General features: G+C 59.8%; 2 protein-coding genes across 4 annotated transcripts; both read right to left on the bottom strand.

Moving 5' to 3' along the window:
• Positions 1 to 186: 186 nt before the first annotated feature.
• Positions 187 to 8,360, bottom strand: LOC309444211 (interleukin-20 receptor subunit alpha-like). 3 transcript variants are annotated; one of them, XM_082061852.1, is made up of 8 exons: positions 8,132 to 8,360; positions 6,370 to 6,540; positions 5,446 to 5,566; positions 4,529 to 4,704; positions 3,383 to 3,561; positions 2,810 to 2,963; positions 2,379 to 2,500; positions 187 to 1,373 (listed from the first exon to the last, which is right to left on the bottom strand). In XM_082061852.1, the coding sequence occupies exons 2-8, from the start codon at positions 6,422 to 6,424 to the stop codon at positions 585 to 587; spliced, it is 1,596 nt and encodes a 531-aa protein (XP_081917978.1). In that variant the 5' UTR covers positions 6,425 to 6,540; positions 8,132 to 8,360; the 3' UTR covers positions 187 to 584. The 3 variants fall into 3 exon arrangements, with proteins under 3 accessions (XP_081917978.1, XP_081917979.1, XP_081917980.1); XM_082061853.1 differs by having other exon boundaries at positions 187 to 1,370; XM_082061854.1 differs by lacking the exon at positions 6,370 to 6,540.
• Positions 8,361 to 9,127: 767 nt separating this feature from the next.
• FAAH2 (fatty acid amide hydrolase 2) lies at positions 9,128 to 16,487 on the bottom strand. The gene is made up of 11 exons (XM_082061908.1): positions 16,273 to 16,487; positions 15,931 to 16,013; positions 15,492 to 15,625; positions 14,958 to 15,167; positions 14,436 to 14,555; positions 13,845 to 13,980; positions 12,944 to 13,061; positions 12,495 to 12,614; positions 11,628 to 11,739; positions 10,829 to 11,023; positions 9,128 to 10,192 (listed from the first exon to the last, which is right to left on the bottom strand). The coding sequence occupies exons 1-11, from the start codon at positions 16,447 to 16,449 to the stop codon at positions 10,017 to 10,019; spliced, it is 1,581 nt and encodes a 526-aa protein (XP_081918034.1). The 5' UTR covers positions 16,450 to 16,487; the 3' UTR covers positions 9,128 to 10,016.
• Between the last annotated feature and the right edge of the window lie 1,696 nt (positions 16,488 to 18,183).

Below are 18,183 nucleotides of genomic sequence, written 5' to 3'. Positions count from 1 at the left end.
CGGGTCAGCCCCTCCCAGCAAACAGCGCAGGTCTTGGCGGGCGCAGCACAGGCTGGGCTGTGCTCCTCGCTTGGCCTGGAGGACCTTAAGCTCAGGATGTGGCTCTTTCCCAGAGTCTAACGGCACAGACAACAGGGCAGCTTTGACTGACGCTCCTGTTGAATCGCTCTTTGCAAATGCCCTGCCATCATGCGAAGACCTTCAGGACCAGTGGTGGGGCTGGACTATATACATAAATTTGTGTTAGTACGTAGACTGTACAGACACATAAACACACATATAGATGGACAAATTAATAAAATCTTTGAGACTTCAACTTCGATATGCATTCCCTATGCTTTGGTCCAAGAGCTCCAAAGCCACAGAAGGAAGCTCTGAAGATGTTTATCTTGCCCATCCATGACAACTGTGCCCAGAGCGTGCCCATGCCTGCCCGCACCAGAACCTGCCCAGCCCTGTCCCCAGCAAGGCACAAGCAGGTCCCAGTAGGCAGCTGTTGTGGCCAGGGCAGCTCTGGGCAGCACCTTGAGCTCTGCTGGACACTGCGATGCAGGCGCTGGGAGCTCCCGGCGTGTCCCTGTCTGCTACAGCTCACTGGTAACCGGGGGCCGCAGCTCGTAGCCGCAGAAGGGAGCTGCCTGCGGGATGTCAGGGGGCAGCTGGCAGGGGCTAGGCAGGGAGACAGCCAGCGCTGCCTGCTCCAGCTCGCCCCGCTGCACCCTGCTGTCACCCGGCTGTGACTCAGTCCCATGGCCATGCAGCGGCTGGAGAGCATGGATGAGCTGCCTTCCATCCTCCTCCTCGCTGGCTGGCAGCTTCACAGAGCTGAGCAGCACCCAGCGTCCTGCCGTGCAAGGGCCCTCCCGCCGGTCCTCGCGGCTGGAGCTCCTGCCAGCTGTGGGCAGAGGGAGGCAGCTGCTGGCTCCCAGGGCCGGGCACTGGCATTTAGAATAAAGCTGGAGGTGCAGAGAGCGCCACGTCTCGGATGTCCGGTAGTCCCTGTCACCTGTGTAGCTGTCTCTGGTCAGTCCCATCAGCACTGGCTGCTCCAGCACAGCATCCCCATGGCGTGCCTCCCCATCCTCCTCCAGTTGTGATGAAAGCTGGGACCCCAAGGCATGCCCCAGCTGGCTGTGGGTGCAGGATGGGTCCCTTCCCTCCAGGTGCTCTGGCCCAAACCCGTTGGCGCAGTAGCCACTAGTGTCCTGGGAAAGGCTTTCTCTGAGGAGCAGCTGGACTGTGGGTGTCTGCTCGGCAGCAGGTGGCCCACGGGAGGGGGGCACGGTCAGCAGGAGCAGGGCGAGTGAGTCCTCCACCAGCTCAAGGGTGGGCACCCCGATGGCCACACTCAACTCCCTGTTCCGGAGAGCCTGCTGGGAAATAAGCAGCACAGCAGTCAGCCTCAGCTTGCCAAAACGTCCCCCCGCCCGGGGTGGTGACCCGCACACCCCGAGGAAGGGAACGGTCCTGGACAGCTCGTGCTCACAGCTGGAAGGAATGCAGGCAGGGCTCTAATCATTGCAGCATGGGGCATCTGCTGCAGCGGGACAGTCATGGCAGCTGTCACGCTGCTGCTTTTTGAGCTACGGTCCAGCTGTCAGGGGCTGATGGAAGAGTTCTCACCTGCTCAGAGATCCCCACAGCCCCCACGCAGAAGCCAGACGAATAGCAAAGCAAAGGGCGCTGGTGTTGAGCTGGGCCGGGGCAGGCAGAGCGGCCTGCCACCTCCTCTCCACACTGGCACAGGGGACATCTTTAGCTTAGCAAGTTGGTTTTGTCCCCAGAGCTGCTCAACCCAGGCTGCTGCTGCCACCCCAGCACTGGAACAGTGGGAAGCAGAGAGGAACTGGGACTTGGGAGAAGGGCTGTCCTGGTGACTGTTTCCACAGAGCTCAGTCCTGCTGACTCAGAACGCCTTTTGGATCAGCTCAGCAGGGCTGCAGCCCTGGGAGAATCTCTGAGCCTCATTTACCCCAAGGGCAGAACGGTAACTCTCACACAGGCCAGACTGCCCCAGGACAGCAGCCCTGATGCTTGATTCTCTCCCCCTCTTTTTCCCCTTCAAGCTCTCTCAGACAGACATGCAGCCAAGCACCTAGAGCAGGAGAGTCCTAACACGGAGGGCTGTGCTTGCAGGTTCCCTGCTGCCCGAGACACCCTGCTCCAGTGTGACCCATGGCTGACTGATGCACCCCACAAGTACCTTCTCCCATGCAGCAAGGCCTGTGGGTGCAGCGGGTCAGACACCTGGGCAACAAGACAGATTTGATGGTGCAAGAGGTGGAGGGAAGGAGGTGCTGAGCCCCCTGCAAACTCAGGGGACCCCAGCTGGGCCACAGCACATGGGGGCAGAGGCTGGAGGCGGATTGTTCACTCACAAGCATTTTCGGGAGGCGCATCTCCGACGGGCTGGGGGAGATGTACAGATAGATGATGCAGAGCCCAGCTGTGCCCAGTGACAGGAAGACACCGCTCAGCAGGATGAGGACCCAGGAGAAGCCTGCCAGGAAGTCACAACAGGCTGAGGGGTGGAAGGACCCCAGCCAGCACATCCCCCAGCCCACCCCACATCAGCACCTCCCCAGAGCCCCTGCGGCACGCTGGGATGTTCAAGGAGGAGATGTGGGGCAAGCCCAAGGCAGATGACAAGTGAGCACCTCCCCAGGAAGGTCCCCACAGGGCGCTACTGGGCCACTAACCCTAACCCGAATGGCTGGGGGGTGAGTGACCCACATCTCCACACACGTTCATGCTGCAAGCAGAACCTGAGGTGCAACTGCAGTGGCTGAGCCGGCGATAGAGCTCCCACCTGCAGGGCCCGCCAGCGTCACCACGCACTGCTGGGCCTCCCGGCTCTGCTCCTCAGCCATGCCCACCGCTGCTGTCCGGACACAGTACCGCGTGCTGGCTTTCAGGTGCTCAAAGGTGCAGGATGCTTCCTCCCCGCTGCGTTTGCAGGGCACCTGGAACCAGAGGGGATGCATGGTCTAGGTGGGGTCTGTGCACTGCTCCACTCCCGCCCTCCCTGCTCCCCAGCACCTCCAGCACTTGTGCCTTCACCCCAGGAGGCTTTCAGGCCCCAGAGCATCTCATTAAATGCTTACTGCATGCTTTCATCTGAACAGAAATTAGTACAGGTTTTTCTTATTCATGCAGTCTAGAAGAGGAAAGGGATCTCCTGTCACCCCCAGGCTGCGAGCCCCAAACTGGGGGCGCAAAGCATCTCACGGCCGCTTGCACTGCTGTGTGTGGGCAGGGCTGGGGCAAATCTACAGACACAGGCACCACCACACCAATGCACCTGGACACCGGCATCCCTGCTGCACGGGGAAAGATTTTGCAGGTGCTGTGCACTCCGAGCCTTGCCCAACCCACCACGTACTTGCTGGATGAGCACATCCCCTTCGTACAGGCTCAGCTGGTACCACAGCTTCTGCAGCACTTGGTCGACCGGTTTGTAAGAGCCAGTTTTGCTTCGGTAAGGAGTGAGTGGCATGATGATATTTACACTGAGGTTCTGACCCTGGAGCAGCCAGGACAACTTGGGCGGGCCCACAATTGCTGTAAGGAGGGAAAAAAAGTGAACAAGGAAAATTAAGCCCTTCAAAACAGAAGGCAGGCATCTCATTTCCCTAGAAGTGCTTGCTGTTTGTCTGATGGATGTCCCACTCCAGAACACAGAAACTTCCTCAGGTCTAGCCCGATGGCACCTCATGCTGTGAAACCAGCTCTAGAAATGGCAGCCAGTTCTGCTTCTGCCTTCTCTGGTCGCAGCAGTGCGGGCCAGGACAGACTGCTGGCGCCTCCAGCTGCTGAGCCATCGCACGACGGCCGCAGACTCGCTGCGGAGTGCAGCAATGGCTCTGTTAGACAAGACTATCTATTTCCATGCCAGCTGGATGCAGAGGGAATGAAAAAGGGAACCCAAAGAGCTGATGTACATTCCATTTCAGCCACTTGCATGTTCATTTCATTGTGACAACCTTAGTGGTAGGTCCTGAAGTTTTTTCTTCCCCCTTTATGGACAGGAGAGCCAGGATGTGACTGAGAAGAGACACGTGCCCGCACCTCACTAACACAGCAGCCAGGACTAAGGCAGTGCCAGAGGGACTTTTCCTGCCTTAACCAGCTTTACCTTGCTGGAACATCCAGCATCTCCCAGACCCACGGCAGGGATGAACAGGGAATGCTTTTAAAAGTCAATCCTGAAGGGACATCCTCTTTCGTACCCCATCTTGGTGTGTTCTCCAGAGACCCAAATTCTCATAGTGCCTCGGTGCCCTGGGGCCTCCCATCCGTGGTCCTCATCTCACTGTGTCTTCTCCTCTGACCCCTTGCTCTTCACCCAGCCCTTCTCCAGCACCTCTACTCCCACTCCTTTCCTCCAGACGGGGCTCAGGGCACTTTTCCCACTAGTATCTTCATAGGATTTCCTATGGTATCCCACCAAACCTCTCCAAGGACCCGTCTCCCCATCGGCCCCCCGGGAAGATCAGGAGCCCAGCTGAAGGAGCTCCGTGGTGCTTACTGTCTCTGTACGGCTGCAGCTCGCTGGAATAGGCCCACTCGGATACTTCTCCTCTGGCCACCGCTCTCACCCTTGCCCAGTAGATATTGTGGATGTCGTCAAAATACAGCTCGCACGCCCAGGAGGAGCCGGTGCTGTTCCCCCAGCAGGCATCTGCCTTGGTCCAGCCCTTGGTTCTGCCCATAAACAAAATGCAGGGATTTCTCCTTTTTGGCAACTTCCTAGCCAAAAAAGAAGGCTGCCTAGCCATTGCCATCCTGTCTGAATGGAAAGTGTGGGAGAGCACAGATATTGGCCAACAGCATCCTGGGCTGCATTGGGAAGAGCAACACCAGCAAGACATCGGCACTGGTGGGATGGCACCTGGCCTGTGCTCTCCACTACAAGAATGTACCCATTAGTTTTAGAGAATGCCAAAAAGATGACCAAGGGGTTGAGGCATCTGTGGTATGAGGGAGGCTGAGTGAACAGGAACTGCTAAAGAAGGTGGCATAGGGTGGGGGGGGTCTTATCAACAGGATGGAGTAAAGAAGATGAAGACTTTTTCTCAGTCGTTCAGTGGTGCACACTGAAAGGACAAAAGGCATGAAACACAGGAAATTCCATTTAAGCATAAGGAAAAAAAACAAAACAAAAACCGCAGACCCCAACCAACACCCAAACCAAACCCCCAAATGCAACTGTTTGTGGAGACTCCATTCTTGGAGGTGGTCAAAACGCAACAGGACACAGCCCTGAGCTGACCCTGCCTGGAGAGGGTCTGGACAAGCTGGTCCCTGCCAGCTCCGCTGCTCTGTTCCTCCATGGTATTTACTGCCAGGTAACAATCCTCTGGCTACCGGGGTCCCGCCAGCCCCCTGCCAGGGTGCAGGGCGGACAAGCCACCCCTGCCCGCGCCTGCCCGCCGCCTCACCTACCGTCTCCTCCACTCCGCCTGGTGCGCGGTTCCGCCAGGCCAGCCGGGGTCCGGCTCCCACAGCACGCGGACGTGGAAGTTTTGTGCCTCCAGCCTCACGTCCCGTGGAGGCAGCAGCGTCCCTGGGGGGAAGCAGAGCGGGGTCAGGCTGCGGTGCTCTGCTCCGCAGGCCCTGCTCTATGGCCAGTCACCGCCTCCAGTCCCGCACAGGTAAACACCGACCCCGTGCCAGGCTCAGGCAAGGGCTGGCTGCTCAGCACTTGCATCCCGTGAATCTCTTGCACATCCTGGAGCATCCAATCTGCGGTCCCTTGAAAGGCACAGACACCCCGACCTGGCTGCTGGTGACCCTGGAGTTTTCTTTCCTGTCACACCCTGAAGACCACTCGGTCCCCTCCCCCCAGAGGTAAGAGTAAGAAGGACAGGGAACTGCTGGAGAGAGTCCAGCACAGCCACCAAGATGCTGAAGGGAGTGGAGCATCTCCCGTGTGAGGAAAGGCTGAGGGAGCTGGGGCTCTGGAGCTGGACAAGAGGACACTGAGGGGGGACTCATTCCTGGGGATCAATATGTCAGGAGAATGGAGCCAGGCTCTTCTCGGTGACAACCAGTGACAGGACAAGGGGCAATGGGTGCAAACTGGAACACAGGAGGTTCCACTGAAATGTGAGAAGAAACTTGTTGGGGGTGAGGGTGGCAGAGCCTGGCCCAGGCTGCCCAGGGGGGTTGTGGAGTCTCCTTCTGTGCAGACATTCCAACCCGCCTGGACACCTTCCTGTGTAACCTCATCTGGGTGTTCCTGCTCCATGGGGGGATTGACCTGGATGAGCTTTCCAGGTCCCTTCAACCCCTGACACTCTGGGATTCTGTGTCCCAGCGCTTCTCCCCGCATTGCAGCCAGGGCCGCCCCCCAGCCCCTGGACTTACCCCCGAGCAGGGTGCAGCTGGCCAGGGACAGGAGCAGGCTCAGGGCAGGGCTCATCCCTCTGCACCCCGTCCATCTGCCCCCACTCTATGCCGGCACGCTGGGTGCTGTGACAAGAGGACAGGGGTGCTAGAGCTGTTCTGCCACCCGCAAACACGACGGGCAGCTGGGACCTGGTATTAGAGAAAATGTGTTTTTCCGTGGAGCCGTGGGCAGTGCCACCTTGCACACGGAGCGGTGCCTGCTGCAGAGCGGCGGGGAGCCCCTGCCCCGGGGTGGGGTGAAGCAGCAGCAGGGCAGGTGCCCTCAGGGCAGTGGTGACAAGCGGTGACAAACGGGCCTGCAGGGACAGCAGGCAGCTAAACCACTCTGCCACAGTTCTGTGCAGGTGTGCAGGGGCCTCCTGCTGCGCTCTCCTCTAGCCGATCCCCTGCGGCTTTTGGTCCCTCCCTAAAGGCAGCGAGAAGTCACTGCCAGTGTTGCTGTGTGGTGGGTGTGAGAGAGCTGATGCTCACACCACCCCAGTGGTGACTCAGCCCTGCTCCGGCGTGACTCAGACTGGGACGACTGGTGACACCGCTGCAGGACACCCCCAGCCTCTTTCAGTACCACGTGTGGCAGCATCTGGCCAGGAGAAACAGGGCACCCTGATGTGCCCCCCTTGGGGTGCTGTGCCCTGAGTAGGGTCCTCAGTCTGCGTGAGCCACAGCAGAGCCTGGTCCCACCAGGCACCTGTGTCGGAGCCCTGTGCAGCCCCGGGGACACTGGAGCAGCACTGAGACATGTTACAACCCCACTGCCCCCTCCTTCCCTCTGGGACCCAGCCTGCAGCTCCTTACCTTGGCCCCGACCCACCGCTTGGCCACTGGGGAACTCTTTTCCCCTGCTCTTGCCAGCTACAGATGTAACCTTGCCCTCTGGGGAGAGACGTGCAAAGGCTCTGAGGTCACCAGTGCCGACCTCCTGGCTGTTGGGACATGTACCCCAGCAAAGTGGGGGAGCCCAGGGCCACCTCCAGAGGCAGATGGACGGGATCATCCCCCTGGGCGGACTGGACACCCATAGCACTGGCTTACTCCCACCCGCTTTATAATGACTCTACGCTAATGTTACGAGTGCAACTGCCTTGGCAGGTGTGTACAAAATGCTTTCCCCATGCTTTCTGCCCCTTGCAAGTGTTCAGAGCTGGAAACAAGAGCAGCCGGCAAGTGGGGATGGCCATCTGCAGACCACGGGCAAGGGCTCGGAGCCCTAAGGCGAGACCTCCAAAATGCCAGAGCCAAAGTGCGGGTTTCCAGCATCCCGCTGCCCTGACGCCCGCACAAGCCCTCCTGGCTCCGCAGCAGCTCCCTGGTGAGCGCAGTGGGCAGCTCTCCCTGCAGGGAGAAGGGGCCTCCAGGACCGTTCCCAAGACCTGCAGAGGGGCAGAGCAGCAGGTCAGCTCCCCGGGGAGACCCTGGGGCCCGGCTGCCTGTGCCGGCAGGGCCAGGGCGGCACATGGGGCCAGCGCTTTTGCATCACTGAGGGTGGCCACAGGACAGTCCCTGCCGGTCCCTGCTGAGCCAGCACACGCGGTCCCCATCCGCCTCGGCCAGGGGGAAAAACCCAGCACCCCTCCCCGTGTTGTGGCTTCTGTAAAAATATGGTTTACTGACTACCCTGGTCAGGCAAGAGCGCAGAGATTAAACGCCCTCCTCCCCACGTCCCTTCCTTCGCCCGCATCGCCCATCACCGTGCCACCGCGGAGCGTCAGCCGTCCCCTACCTTGGGCCATGCAGCTGCTCACCAGCTCCTGCTGCAACAGGAACCCGCTGGAACAAACACCACCACGCTCTGTGAAACAACCGCCTTCAGCTCAGCAGCCCCATGTTAAGCTCCAAGAGCATCCGCTGGAAGGATTAGCAGGGTGTGCTTGGCTCGCAGCTCCCTCCAGCTGGGGCACAGGCCCGTGTCCCCCGTGCGGGGAGGCTGCGAGACATCCCACGGCACGTGATTTGGCTTTGGTGGTTTGTGCCTTTTCCTGGGTTAGTTTTTTTTATTTCTTCCTTCCTCGTTGATGATGTCTCATCTGGCCGCGGGCCCGCAGGGCTGGCAGCCCTGGCCCGGCTCAGCAGTGCCCTCTGCAAGCGAGTGGCGAGAAGGAGCCCGTCCCTGCACCCAGCACCCACATCCCCCCTCGCAGGGACCTTTAGTGGCTTGGGGACAGAAGACAGCACAGAGATTGGGCCAGGACCTGGGGTGGCACGTGGCAGTACAGATAAGGGCCAGGATATCCCCGCAAAGCCCACATCAGGAGGTTTTATCCTTGCCAACATCAGCGCTGCGGGCTGCGCACACAGCCCTGGGACCGCGTGCCCTGCTCTGTCCCCAAAGAGGCCAAGCACAGCTCAGCATCGCCCTGTGAGCCCCAAGCCTTCGGCAGCCCACTGCGGGGAAGCAGCGAGGCTTATGCTTTCAGCAGCTTAACACTGTGCAACTGCTACAAGCCCAATGGAGCCATCGAGTGCAGCACCGCCTGCACCCTTCAGCTCTGCCAGGAGCTGAGCAGACCCAGCGAATCCAGGCATTTTAAAGCAAGAGCCAGCAGCGGCTGAGTGCCACCCTTGGGGCAGACACCAGCACCTCCACTGCTGTCCTTGCCTTGTGCCCACAGCTGGCGGCGCTGGCAGCCTTGGTGCACCCCAGGGCGCAAGTGCAGACCAGGGGTATGGCAGCCCCACGGCTGCAGGACAACAGCTATTGGGAACACAGACACACAGCTGGCAGCAAACAGGACAGACTCTTTAATACCATCCTCGCTGAAAACATCTGGAGCTCGTTGCCCGCCCCAGGAACAGGCAGCTGCCCATGGTTCTGCCTGTACCTGCTCGGGGGGGCAGGGGACGCCAACCAGGCTGGGTGATCCCCGGGGACAGAAAGGGAAGGCAATGCAGGCAGGAGATGGTTTAGTTGTCTCAGCACGTGGAGAGAAGCATTTAAAGAGCTCTTCCAGTGCTGTCAAAAGCTCCCAAGAGCAAAAGCTCCCCTTCCCTCGCCTCCCAGCTCTGCAACGGGCCGAGCCCGGCACCACCCACCGCACAAAGCGCTGGTGGCGAGAGGAGCGTACAGCTGCCTCCAGCACCCTCAGCCCCTCTCCCTTGTCCGTTAGAGCGTGGGGGAAGCCCCCAGGCAGCTCAGGGAGGCTACAGGAGCCGGCGAGCCCGTGGTGCGGTGGGTGCAGTCCCAGCCCTGCAGGCCACAGAAGATGGACGCACCCAGGGCACCCTGAGGGTGCTGCTGGGCAGTTGTCCCCAAGCAGTGTGGCAGCACCTCCTCTCCCCAGCCTTCACTCAGCATCTTGGAAGCAGCAAGTGTTACAGAGACAGCCATCTCCAGGCCCAGAGAGCTGCCCGCTGCAGACAGGGTGCCTGCTGCCAGCCCGTGGCACTGGGCGTCCCGAGGGGCAGAGGCTGCTGCAGGGAGAAGCCAACTCCAGCAGCAACAGTCCGGCTCCCCCTGGGGCTGGAGGCACTGCTGGCTGCGCCGGGGTGCAAGGCGGCATGTGGAGGGGCAGGTGTTGCCACGATGGGATCGGGCATCAGCGCCTGCCAGCACCTCGCTGGGTGCTGCTGTCTCCATCCCTGCCCTCCTGCAGTGCCAGAAGCCCAGGCTAAACTTGCCCAGGTAAAACCCACCCTCCAAAGGCCTTCTCCAGATACCGGGCCACCGCCAGCGTCAGGTGGTCGTTGTAGGATGCTGCCACCAGCTGGATGCCCAGCGGCAGGCCCTCGCTGCTCAGGCCCAGCGGGCACTGCGTCACCGGCAAGCCCAGGACGTTGAAGATGGCTGGAAGAGAGAAGGTTGCATCAGGGCAAACAGCATCGAGACAAATCACTGCCTGGCTCTCCCACCCCAGGCTGGGCTCCTGGGAGCTGGTCCTTGCCGGAGCAGTGCAGAGACACGACGACAAGGATACATCGCTAGTCAGAGGTTCCCAGTGCCCATATCATATATGAAAATTGCACCCAAGAGTGATGACACACTCATGTGGCACTTGCCAAGATCTGCTTTGGGCCATTCCTGCCCCAGGCACCATCCCTCCATAGCCAGACAGCATTGCAATGCAATACTAGTGTCCAGGAGCTCGAGTGGCAGGAAAGCCATGTAGAGAGCCCCAAACTGTGCTGTGCAGCTCTCAGGTGTCTGCCGAACCACAGCTGGAACAGCGTGAGCACATCCTGCCGGGGCAGGTGACCCCCTAGATCAGACATTTAAATCAAACCTGCCATGCTGCAGACAGCAGGTAAAATGCCACATGGTTTTAAAGCACGACTGCGCTCTGGAGCAGCGAGACACTCCTCTGAGCCACAAACCCCACTGTTAGCGATGGAAAAATCTCTGGGTGAGATACCCTGGGTCCCAGACCGCGCCACAACCCGTGGCCCTGCCGGGTCCCCCAGCAGCGGGGTCACAGCTGCTCACCTGTGTAGGCGAAGTTGAAGGGCGTGCAGATGGGGGAGTGGTGCCTGGGAGCTACGGTGGGGTGGGAGGGGTACAGGAGCACCCCGTCCGGCCCCAGCAGGGCCTCCATCTCCTCCTGCAAGCTCTTCGCCATGCTCACCAGCTTGGCATTCCCAGCAGGGTTGAGTTTCACCAGCTTCTCCGTCAGCCCCAGGGCTGCAGGGCATGGGCACAAACAGGAATAGAGAGCAAGAAAGAGGACTGTGGGTCAGGCAGACTTGGTGCCTCCCTCCAGCCCCCCGTGTCCCCTCTCTGCCATCACGCGGCTCCCAGCGCGGACCGCGCGGCTCTGCCGGCAGCGTGTCCCCATCCCTGCCCAGACAAAGGCTTTCAGCCTGCCCGTCGCTTCGAGGAGTTTTTCCAGCCACTGGGACTGAGCAGAGCTGGCAAAGCAACCTCAGCACTCATTAGACACCAGCATGACAACACTAATTAGGGCTCTCTGGTGTCTGGTGCAACAAAATGAGAGCAGTGCAGACCCCTGCCCGGCTCCCTCTGCCCCCAGCAGTTTGGGCAGGAGCACCCCCTGCCTACAGCTCCGTTGTCCTCACTTCTCCTTCTCCCAGGATATCCAGTCCCAGTTATCAAAGACCCAGCCAGCTCCCCCTCGAGTATGTGTTTGACTCGAAGACATTGAGCGCTATTACAAAAACCAGCCTGAACCTGCTTGGTGCGATCTCCAGAGTCCCTTCACAGGGCACTATTTTCATTTAAGACCTCGTCTGCCCCACCACCGCCCCGGGGCTCCTCCCGGCCTTACCGATAGCTGGGAGAGTGTGGGACGACATCCCCACGAGCCACTTCATCAGCTCCCACAGCGGCCACACCGGCTTCCCGTGGTCCCCCAGCAGGTCGGTGAACAGCTGTGCCTCCTGCAACACACACACACGCTCCCTCCATCAGCACCACGGGGAAGCACGCGGCGGGGAAGAACAACCTAACAACAGCAAAATCTGCTGTCCACTTATCCCAAGCACGCTGTTCCCATTTCCAGACAAGAGATGCCCATCAGGAGAGTGACACAGCTCTAGCACCAAGGCAGAGCAGCAGCAGGAGCATCTCTCCTGCCAGAGACAGCAAGAACAGGACCTTGCGCTGTGGAGGGAGAGCCCCCAATGCAGCCCCTTCCAGTGTCCCCCCTCTGACACGGTGCAAGGGATGATGCTCCAGATATCTCCCGGAGGCATTTATTGCTGTCATACAGCTGGGGGGTCTGGAAAAAGGAGGCAGAGTGGGCCAGTCCTTAGCAAGGTGAGGCTGATTTATTTCTCACTGCTGCCTGCATGGCAGGAATGCACAAGGTATAATACTGCTGAGGGTTTATTCTTGCTACAAAATACTTTCATGCATGTAGAGAGCATGGTGCAGGGGCTACAATTCAAGGACAAAATAACACATGGAGGCCTGCTGGTGAAAACCTGCTAATCCCCCACCTCGGTCCTGGCATCCTAATGGGTATTAATGCCAACCTGCAATGTCAAGGGAGAAGGGGCTGCAGAGCCTTGGAAAGCTGACAGGAGGACTCGGGGGACAAATGGAGCAGAGAGCGCCTACAGCTCTCCAGGGCTGGCTCCAACCAGCCGATTTTCCCCCGGTGCCGGCAGTTTGCCAGCCTGGTCCGACACACCTGCCCATCGCTGTCCTTGGATGACATCATGGCTGACCAGATCTGGAAAGAATACTTCATCTTGTGGATCGCCACCGGCTGAACTTGGACCCCCAACTCGCCTTTGAGGTGCTCCACCACCTAAGGGAAAAGCAGGAAGGGTTTGTTTCCATGAGAACGTGATGCACTGAGGTCAGCCCATGGAAACGGGGGAGAGCCCAGGGGCTGCTGCTCTTTGCTGCCGCGCAGGGGATCGTGAGCACGGGACGTCCTCCGGCCAATAACAACCCCAAGCAGCCCTGCATGCCAGCCCAGCGACGCTCCAGAACAGCACCGGGAGCAGCACAGAACATTTCAGTGAAAACCAAAAAAGTTCCTTTGCTAAATGCCAGGCAGCAACCCTGGGAAGTCTGCTTTTATATCTCCAGGCTCACCCCAGTGAGATCCAACCTCCCTTCCTTCCTTCCTACCTTCTTTTGGGCCTGCAAGATCTCCTTGTCCACGGGCGACACAAAAATGGACCCGCCGTCATGATCCATGCAGTGAAACTTTATTTTGCCCAGCGACACCTTTTCATCCAGCTTCAGCCTGGGAAAGGAACAGCACTTGGCTCACAAATCTGTCCCTGGTTCCTCCCCAGCTGCCAGGGCTGCTCACATGCTTGTTAATGCAACCGCAGGACACCCTATATATCCTGAGGACACCCATCAAGGTGGGGAGGAGAGTCCCTGAAGACACACAGACACCTGCTGCCCACAACCCACCCAGCTGCTCACCTGCGCTGTCTCCCCCAGCTAGTTCTGCATATTCATTGCTGTTAGGAAAACCCTCATCTCTCAAGGTGCACCTTGTAATTACAGACCCTGGCCACGGCCCAGGTGGGGATTGCACCACAAGAGCCACCAAGAAACAAAAGCGGTAATGGAAAAAGCAACCGTGTGGAGGCTGCAGCAAGAAGCAGGACCTGCCTGGTCCGCCCCATCTCCGCTGTGCATATGAAAGGCTGCTTGGTCGCACAGACCTGCGAAGAGACCAAACGGGGCCATGGTGTGGGCTGGAAAACTCATTATTCAGCAACCGGAAAAAGCACGTGTAAAAGCCAAGAGAAAGGCCAGCCCTGGGGTAAGGGCCGCGCTGGACGGAGCAGCTCACAGGTGAAGTCTCCGTGCGAGGAGGCCCTGGCTGACCACGGCTGGGTGGTGGGAAGGACAGCCCTGGCCACAAGGGTCCTGCTGAGCCCAGGGCGGAGGAAGGAGCCAACGACAAGCCACCTGGGTGGTGCAGACCTGCCTAGTACACCAAGCGGGACTGCCCGCCGCACTGCCCAGAAAGCGGCCAACTCAGCGGCTAAAAGCAGAAGGAACAACTTACTTGTTGACTCCAGAACCAGCCATGACCCTCAGCATTGGCTCCAGGTCCTCTGCGTAGCGGCACATGGGCCCCGTGCACAGCAAGCTGGTCCGCAGCCCCTGAGCGATCGGGAACTGGCCGTCGTTGGGCACCACCCCTGCGAGCAGAGGGAGACGGTGGCGACCACCCTGCAAGTGTCCACGAGCACCCACAGCATCACCCCAGCCGGGGGGGGCACGGCACCCAGGGACTGCACACATCAGCAGCGCCTGCAAGCTGCCAACAAAGGGCAGGGGATAAGGAAAGGAGGAAAAGCATCCAGCTGGGATGGCAGCTGCCGGGGAAACACCCCAGCAGCAGATCCCGACCTTGGAAAACAGCCCACACTGAGGACAAAATACCGGGGCTATAAAACCTCCCACACGCTTGGTGTCCTGCCACCAAACAGCTTTCTGCTGCCAAGGCCAGGTTGTGCTCACACAGCGGGCTTGTCCCATGCAAGAAGTTGCCTGTCCCCTTGCAGCAACTCCACCTGAGACAAGCACAGCACAGGAGCAGCCGCCTCCTGGCATTTCTGCAGGAGAGAAGATAAGAATCTCGCATCTGCTTTACCTGTTGTGGGTTTGTGGCCGAAGACTCCGTTGAAGAAGGCAGGCATCCGGATGCTGCCGCCGATGTCGGAGCCCACACCTATGACCGAGCAGGCAGCTGCCAAAACACTCCCCTCCCCGCCTACATGGGAGAAAACACAGCAAAAAAACATGAGCTTATAGTGCATCCAGCACAACAGGAGCATTTCATGGTGGCCGCTACTGTTTGCACACAGATGGGGTGGGAGCTGCCCTGGCTTTAAGTGACATCTGGGGGACAGCTGGGGGTACGTGGGCCAACGGGATTTCCCTGCTGAAGTGGCACACCAGGTGTTTGCACGCAGAGCCAGAGTGAGCCGAAGCAATGCTGGGTGTAACGCCCAGGAGGTGTAATGCAGCTGGATCTCCAAACGGTCTCCTGCTGGTGAGCTCTGCAGGAGCCCAGTGACAAGTCACAGCAGCGCGTAGAGGGCTTGGGAGCTCCTTCCTTGCTGCATTTTAAGCCGCTGCTCGTGCGGGACCGTGCTGAAGTACCGGGGCTCACCTGAGCTGCCACCTGCGATCCTCTGCAGGTCATAGGGGTTGTTGGTGCGGCCGTAGACCTTGTTGCTGGATTCGAACCACATGCACAGCTCGCTGCAGTTGGTCACGCCCAGCGGGATGGCCCCAGCCTGCTTCAGCCGGGCCACCACCGGGGCGTCCGAGGCGGCGATCACGTTGCGGCGGCTGACCAAGCCGGAGGTGTTGGGCATCCCTGTAGGGCCAGGGTCGACAGATGGAGGGAGGTGTCAGGGCCAGCTGCTCCGAGGTCACCCTGGCAGCAGCGGGCTGCAAGGCCAGTCACAGCGACCCTGTCTGTGAGAAGCAGGTCCCCAGCAAGGGGACCACAACCCCCGCAGGGTTTGGGTGCTAAAAGCGAACTAAAACACACGAGCCCAGGTGGAGGGGGATGCAGAGCAGGCAAAGGGGAGCTGCTTCCCCCCAAGTGCCCCGTCACAGCCACCCAGCACCCTGTAGAGCACGTGGCCGAGAGGAGCGAGTCACCCGTGCAGCTGGAGAGAAGCAAGGGCAAACCCACCATGCAGAGAAAAGGCCTCCTTGACGGTGATGGGAACACCTAGCAAGGGGAACTTCTCCTCCAAGCAGTCATCGTCAGGGCCCTCCGAGAGCAGCTTATCCACCTGCCGGGCTTCCTGCAGGGCCTCCTCAAACCTGCAAAGAAGCAACCGGTGGAGATGCTCTGGGGTGCCTCTCCAGCCCCAAGGTGCTGGGAAGGAGCAGGTGTCTCTGCAGGGCAGGCAGGTGCCCAGCGCACGGCAGCTGGTAATGGAAGGTGAGCCTTCCCCAGCTCTTCTTCCTGGTCTTTACGAGAGCCACTGGCTGTTGTGTCTGGCCAAGCTGCTGCCAGCAGCGCTGCCAGCGGCCCCAGCACCAGCAGCACAGGGCTGATGTGACCCCTGGTGTGCCTGGGAAGCGGGGGGGGAGCGCCACAGGTGTCCCCTCCGCCCCCCACTTACCGGTCCTTGACCAGGGCATTGATGAGGGGGTTGACCTCCCTGACCCTCTCCACATACGCCTCGACCACCTCGACACACGTCACCTGCAATACCAAATACGGCAGAAACCGCGCTCAGACGCGGGCGGGGCTGGGCGGCTTCCAGGGGCCGGGACACCGGCAAGGACACAGGGCACCCCGAGCACCGGGCCGGGACACCGGCAAGGACACAGAGCATCCCCGCACGCCCTCCGCCAGCGATCCGTTCCAGAGGCGCGGCGGCCGTTCCCCGCGGGGAAGGCTGTGAGCCCGGCTGCGCCCCCCACCCCGTCCCGGTCCCGGTCCCGGTCCCGCAGTGCCGCACCTGCCGCGCGCGCAGGCGCGCCGCGAGCCGCCGCGCGGGCAGCAGCAGCAGCGGGTGGCGCGGGGGCGGGACGGCGCGCGGCGGCGCGGGCGCCACGAGCCCCAGCAGCGCCAGGCCCGCGCGCGACAGCAGCCGCAGCAGCAGCACGAGCCACCGCTCCGCGCGCGACAGCGCCATGGCCGCCGCTGCCGCCGGGCCCGCGCCCCCGGGGCGGAGCGATCCGCCGCCGGATGTGACGTCAGCGCCCCGCCCGCGTTGCCGCAGCAACCGCAGACGCGCGGCGCGGGCCGGGCGCGCCGCCCGCCCGGGGGCGCTGCCCGCGGGGACCGGCGGCCCCGTCGCTCGCCGCCGCGGTTGCCAGCGGCGTTGCAGCCCGTGGAGATTCGCCTCGTCCTGCTCTTCGGGGGTAACTACAGCCGCTGGTGCTGAAAGCGAACTGAAACACACGAGCCCAGGCGGAGGGATGCAGAGCAGGGAAAGGGGAGCTGCTTCCCTCGAGTGCCCGCCGCAGCCACCCAGCACCCTGCGGAGCACATGGGCGGGAGGAGCGAGTCACCCGTGCAGCTGGAGAGAAGGGCAGAGGCTACAAACAGCGCGGGGAGCAAAGGCTGCGCTCCCCACGCGTGTCTGGGGCAGCGACATGCGTGTCTGTGGAAGAGCTTCACCGACAGGATGCCCCGGACAAGGCGTGGAAGGAGCCGGGCGGCGGGGCTGAGCTGCAGTGTAAGGAACGTTTAACGATGAACTGTTGTTTTTACATAACTGAGGACCTGGCGCCTGACCCCAGCTGGGGGAGGGACCGGGAGACACCGGACTGTGAACCCCTAATGTAAACGACAGTCTCCTCCCGGAACGTATACTGATACCTGTATGCACACTGATACCTGTATTTACAAGTTAATTTAGGGGGAAGGGCAGCCAAAGTACCAGGAATCCATATCTTAAATAGATTGATAAGGGGAAGGGTCTGTATGTAAACTGAGGCAGGTCAGGTGCTCTGTAAACCCTGAAGTACCAACCAACGGGGAACAGGGGAGGGAAATTGCGACCGGGATTTGGGGGGATATAAGCAGGGGCTTTTTGCCCTATTACGTGTCCCTGCCTTTAGGTAGAACACCCGGTGTTGCAATATCGTTATCTAAAAAAATGAGCCTATTATATTTGCAAAATAACTGTTTCCTGCATGCAGCGCATCCCGGTGCCCGGGGCTGCGTCCGGCCGTGGGTGAGCAGGACGCGCGTCCCTTCCCGCACAGGTTGCGTGTCCACAGCCAAAACCTGTCCCCGGGGTGCAGCTCCGCACACAAACTGCAGGGTGTGACCAGCCTACGGGACCTTCATGCTGATCCGCTTAAAGTTGTCGTTTAATTATATTGTTCCTTCCGTTTTAAACACTAAGCTTCATCCTCAGGCTTTTCACCTCATAAAAGGTGGCAATTAACGCACTTATTTTCAAACAAGCACTGAGATTTTTGAGTTGCTTGATGACAGGAATGGGAAGAGCACTTCTTCAACCCTCAAGACAAAACTTAGAAGAACTGGTAATGCTGGGAAAAAAAATAATGTCTTTTAAAGCAAGTATTTCAACAGCATCTGAGCTGGCCTTATTACATCCCTTTCTTTCAACATAGTTGGCAATTATCAGCGAAAAGCAAGGGAGATGAGGGGATACTTTTCTTGTGAAAATGTTTTATGACTGCAAAGTCAGCAAGTGAACATTTATGAAAATAATCTGCAGCATACACACCCTGGGAGGAGAGTGGATTGACCCCTGTCCCATGAAAACCCGAGATGAACATAAAAGTATTCTTGATAGTAGTTATTTTTTTACAAAATCTTATCAAAGAGACCTTTGTTTCCTGCCTAATGCGAACGGAGAAGAGGAGAGAAGGAATGGCAAAGCTGCTTTCCT

Source organism: Streptopelia decaocto (genome assembly GCF_964273445.1).
Source record: "Streptopelia decaocto genome assembly, chromosome: 10".
Taxonomy (NCBI): Eukaryota; Metazoa; Chordata; class Aves; order Columbiformes; family Columbidae; genus Streptopelia; species Streptopelia decaocto.
The sequence above is the reverse complement of the archived record's forward strand: the minus strand, read 5'-3'. Positions and strand labels throughout refer to the sequence as shown.

Coding starts and splice junctions, on each gene's coding strand:
- LOC309444211 (XM_082061852.1), bottom strand. CDS start 6,424: ATGAGCCCTGCCCTGAGCCTGCTCCTGTCCCTGGCCAGCTGCACCCTG. Junction 5,567..6,369: donor CAGCTGCACCCTGCTCGGGG/GTAAGTCCAGGG, acceptor GCTTCCCCCCAG/GGACGCTGCTGCCTCCACGG. Junction 2,964..3,382: donor GGGATGTGCTCATCCAGCAA/GTACGTGGTGGG, acceptor CTCTGGTTCCAG/GTGCCCTGCAAACGCAGCGG.
- FAAH2 (XM_082061908.1), bottom strand. CDS start 16,449: ATGGCGCTGTCGCGCGCGGAGCGGTGGCTCGTGCTGCTGCTGCGGCTG. Junction 16,014..16,272: donor CGCGCCTGCGCGCGCGGCAG/GTGCGGCACTGC, acceptor TTGGTATTGCAG/GTGACGTGTGTCGAGGTGGT. Junction 15,168..15,491: donor GGAGGCCTTTTCTCTGCATG/GTGGGTTTGCCC, acceptor CTGGCCCTACAG/GGATGCCCAACACCTCCGGC.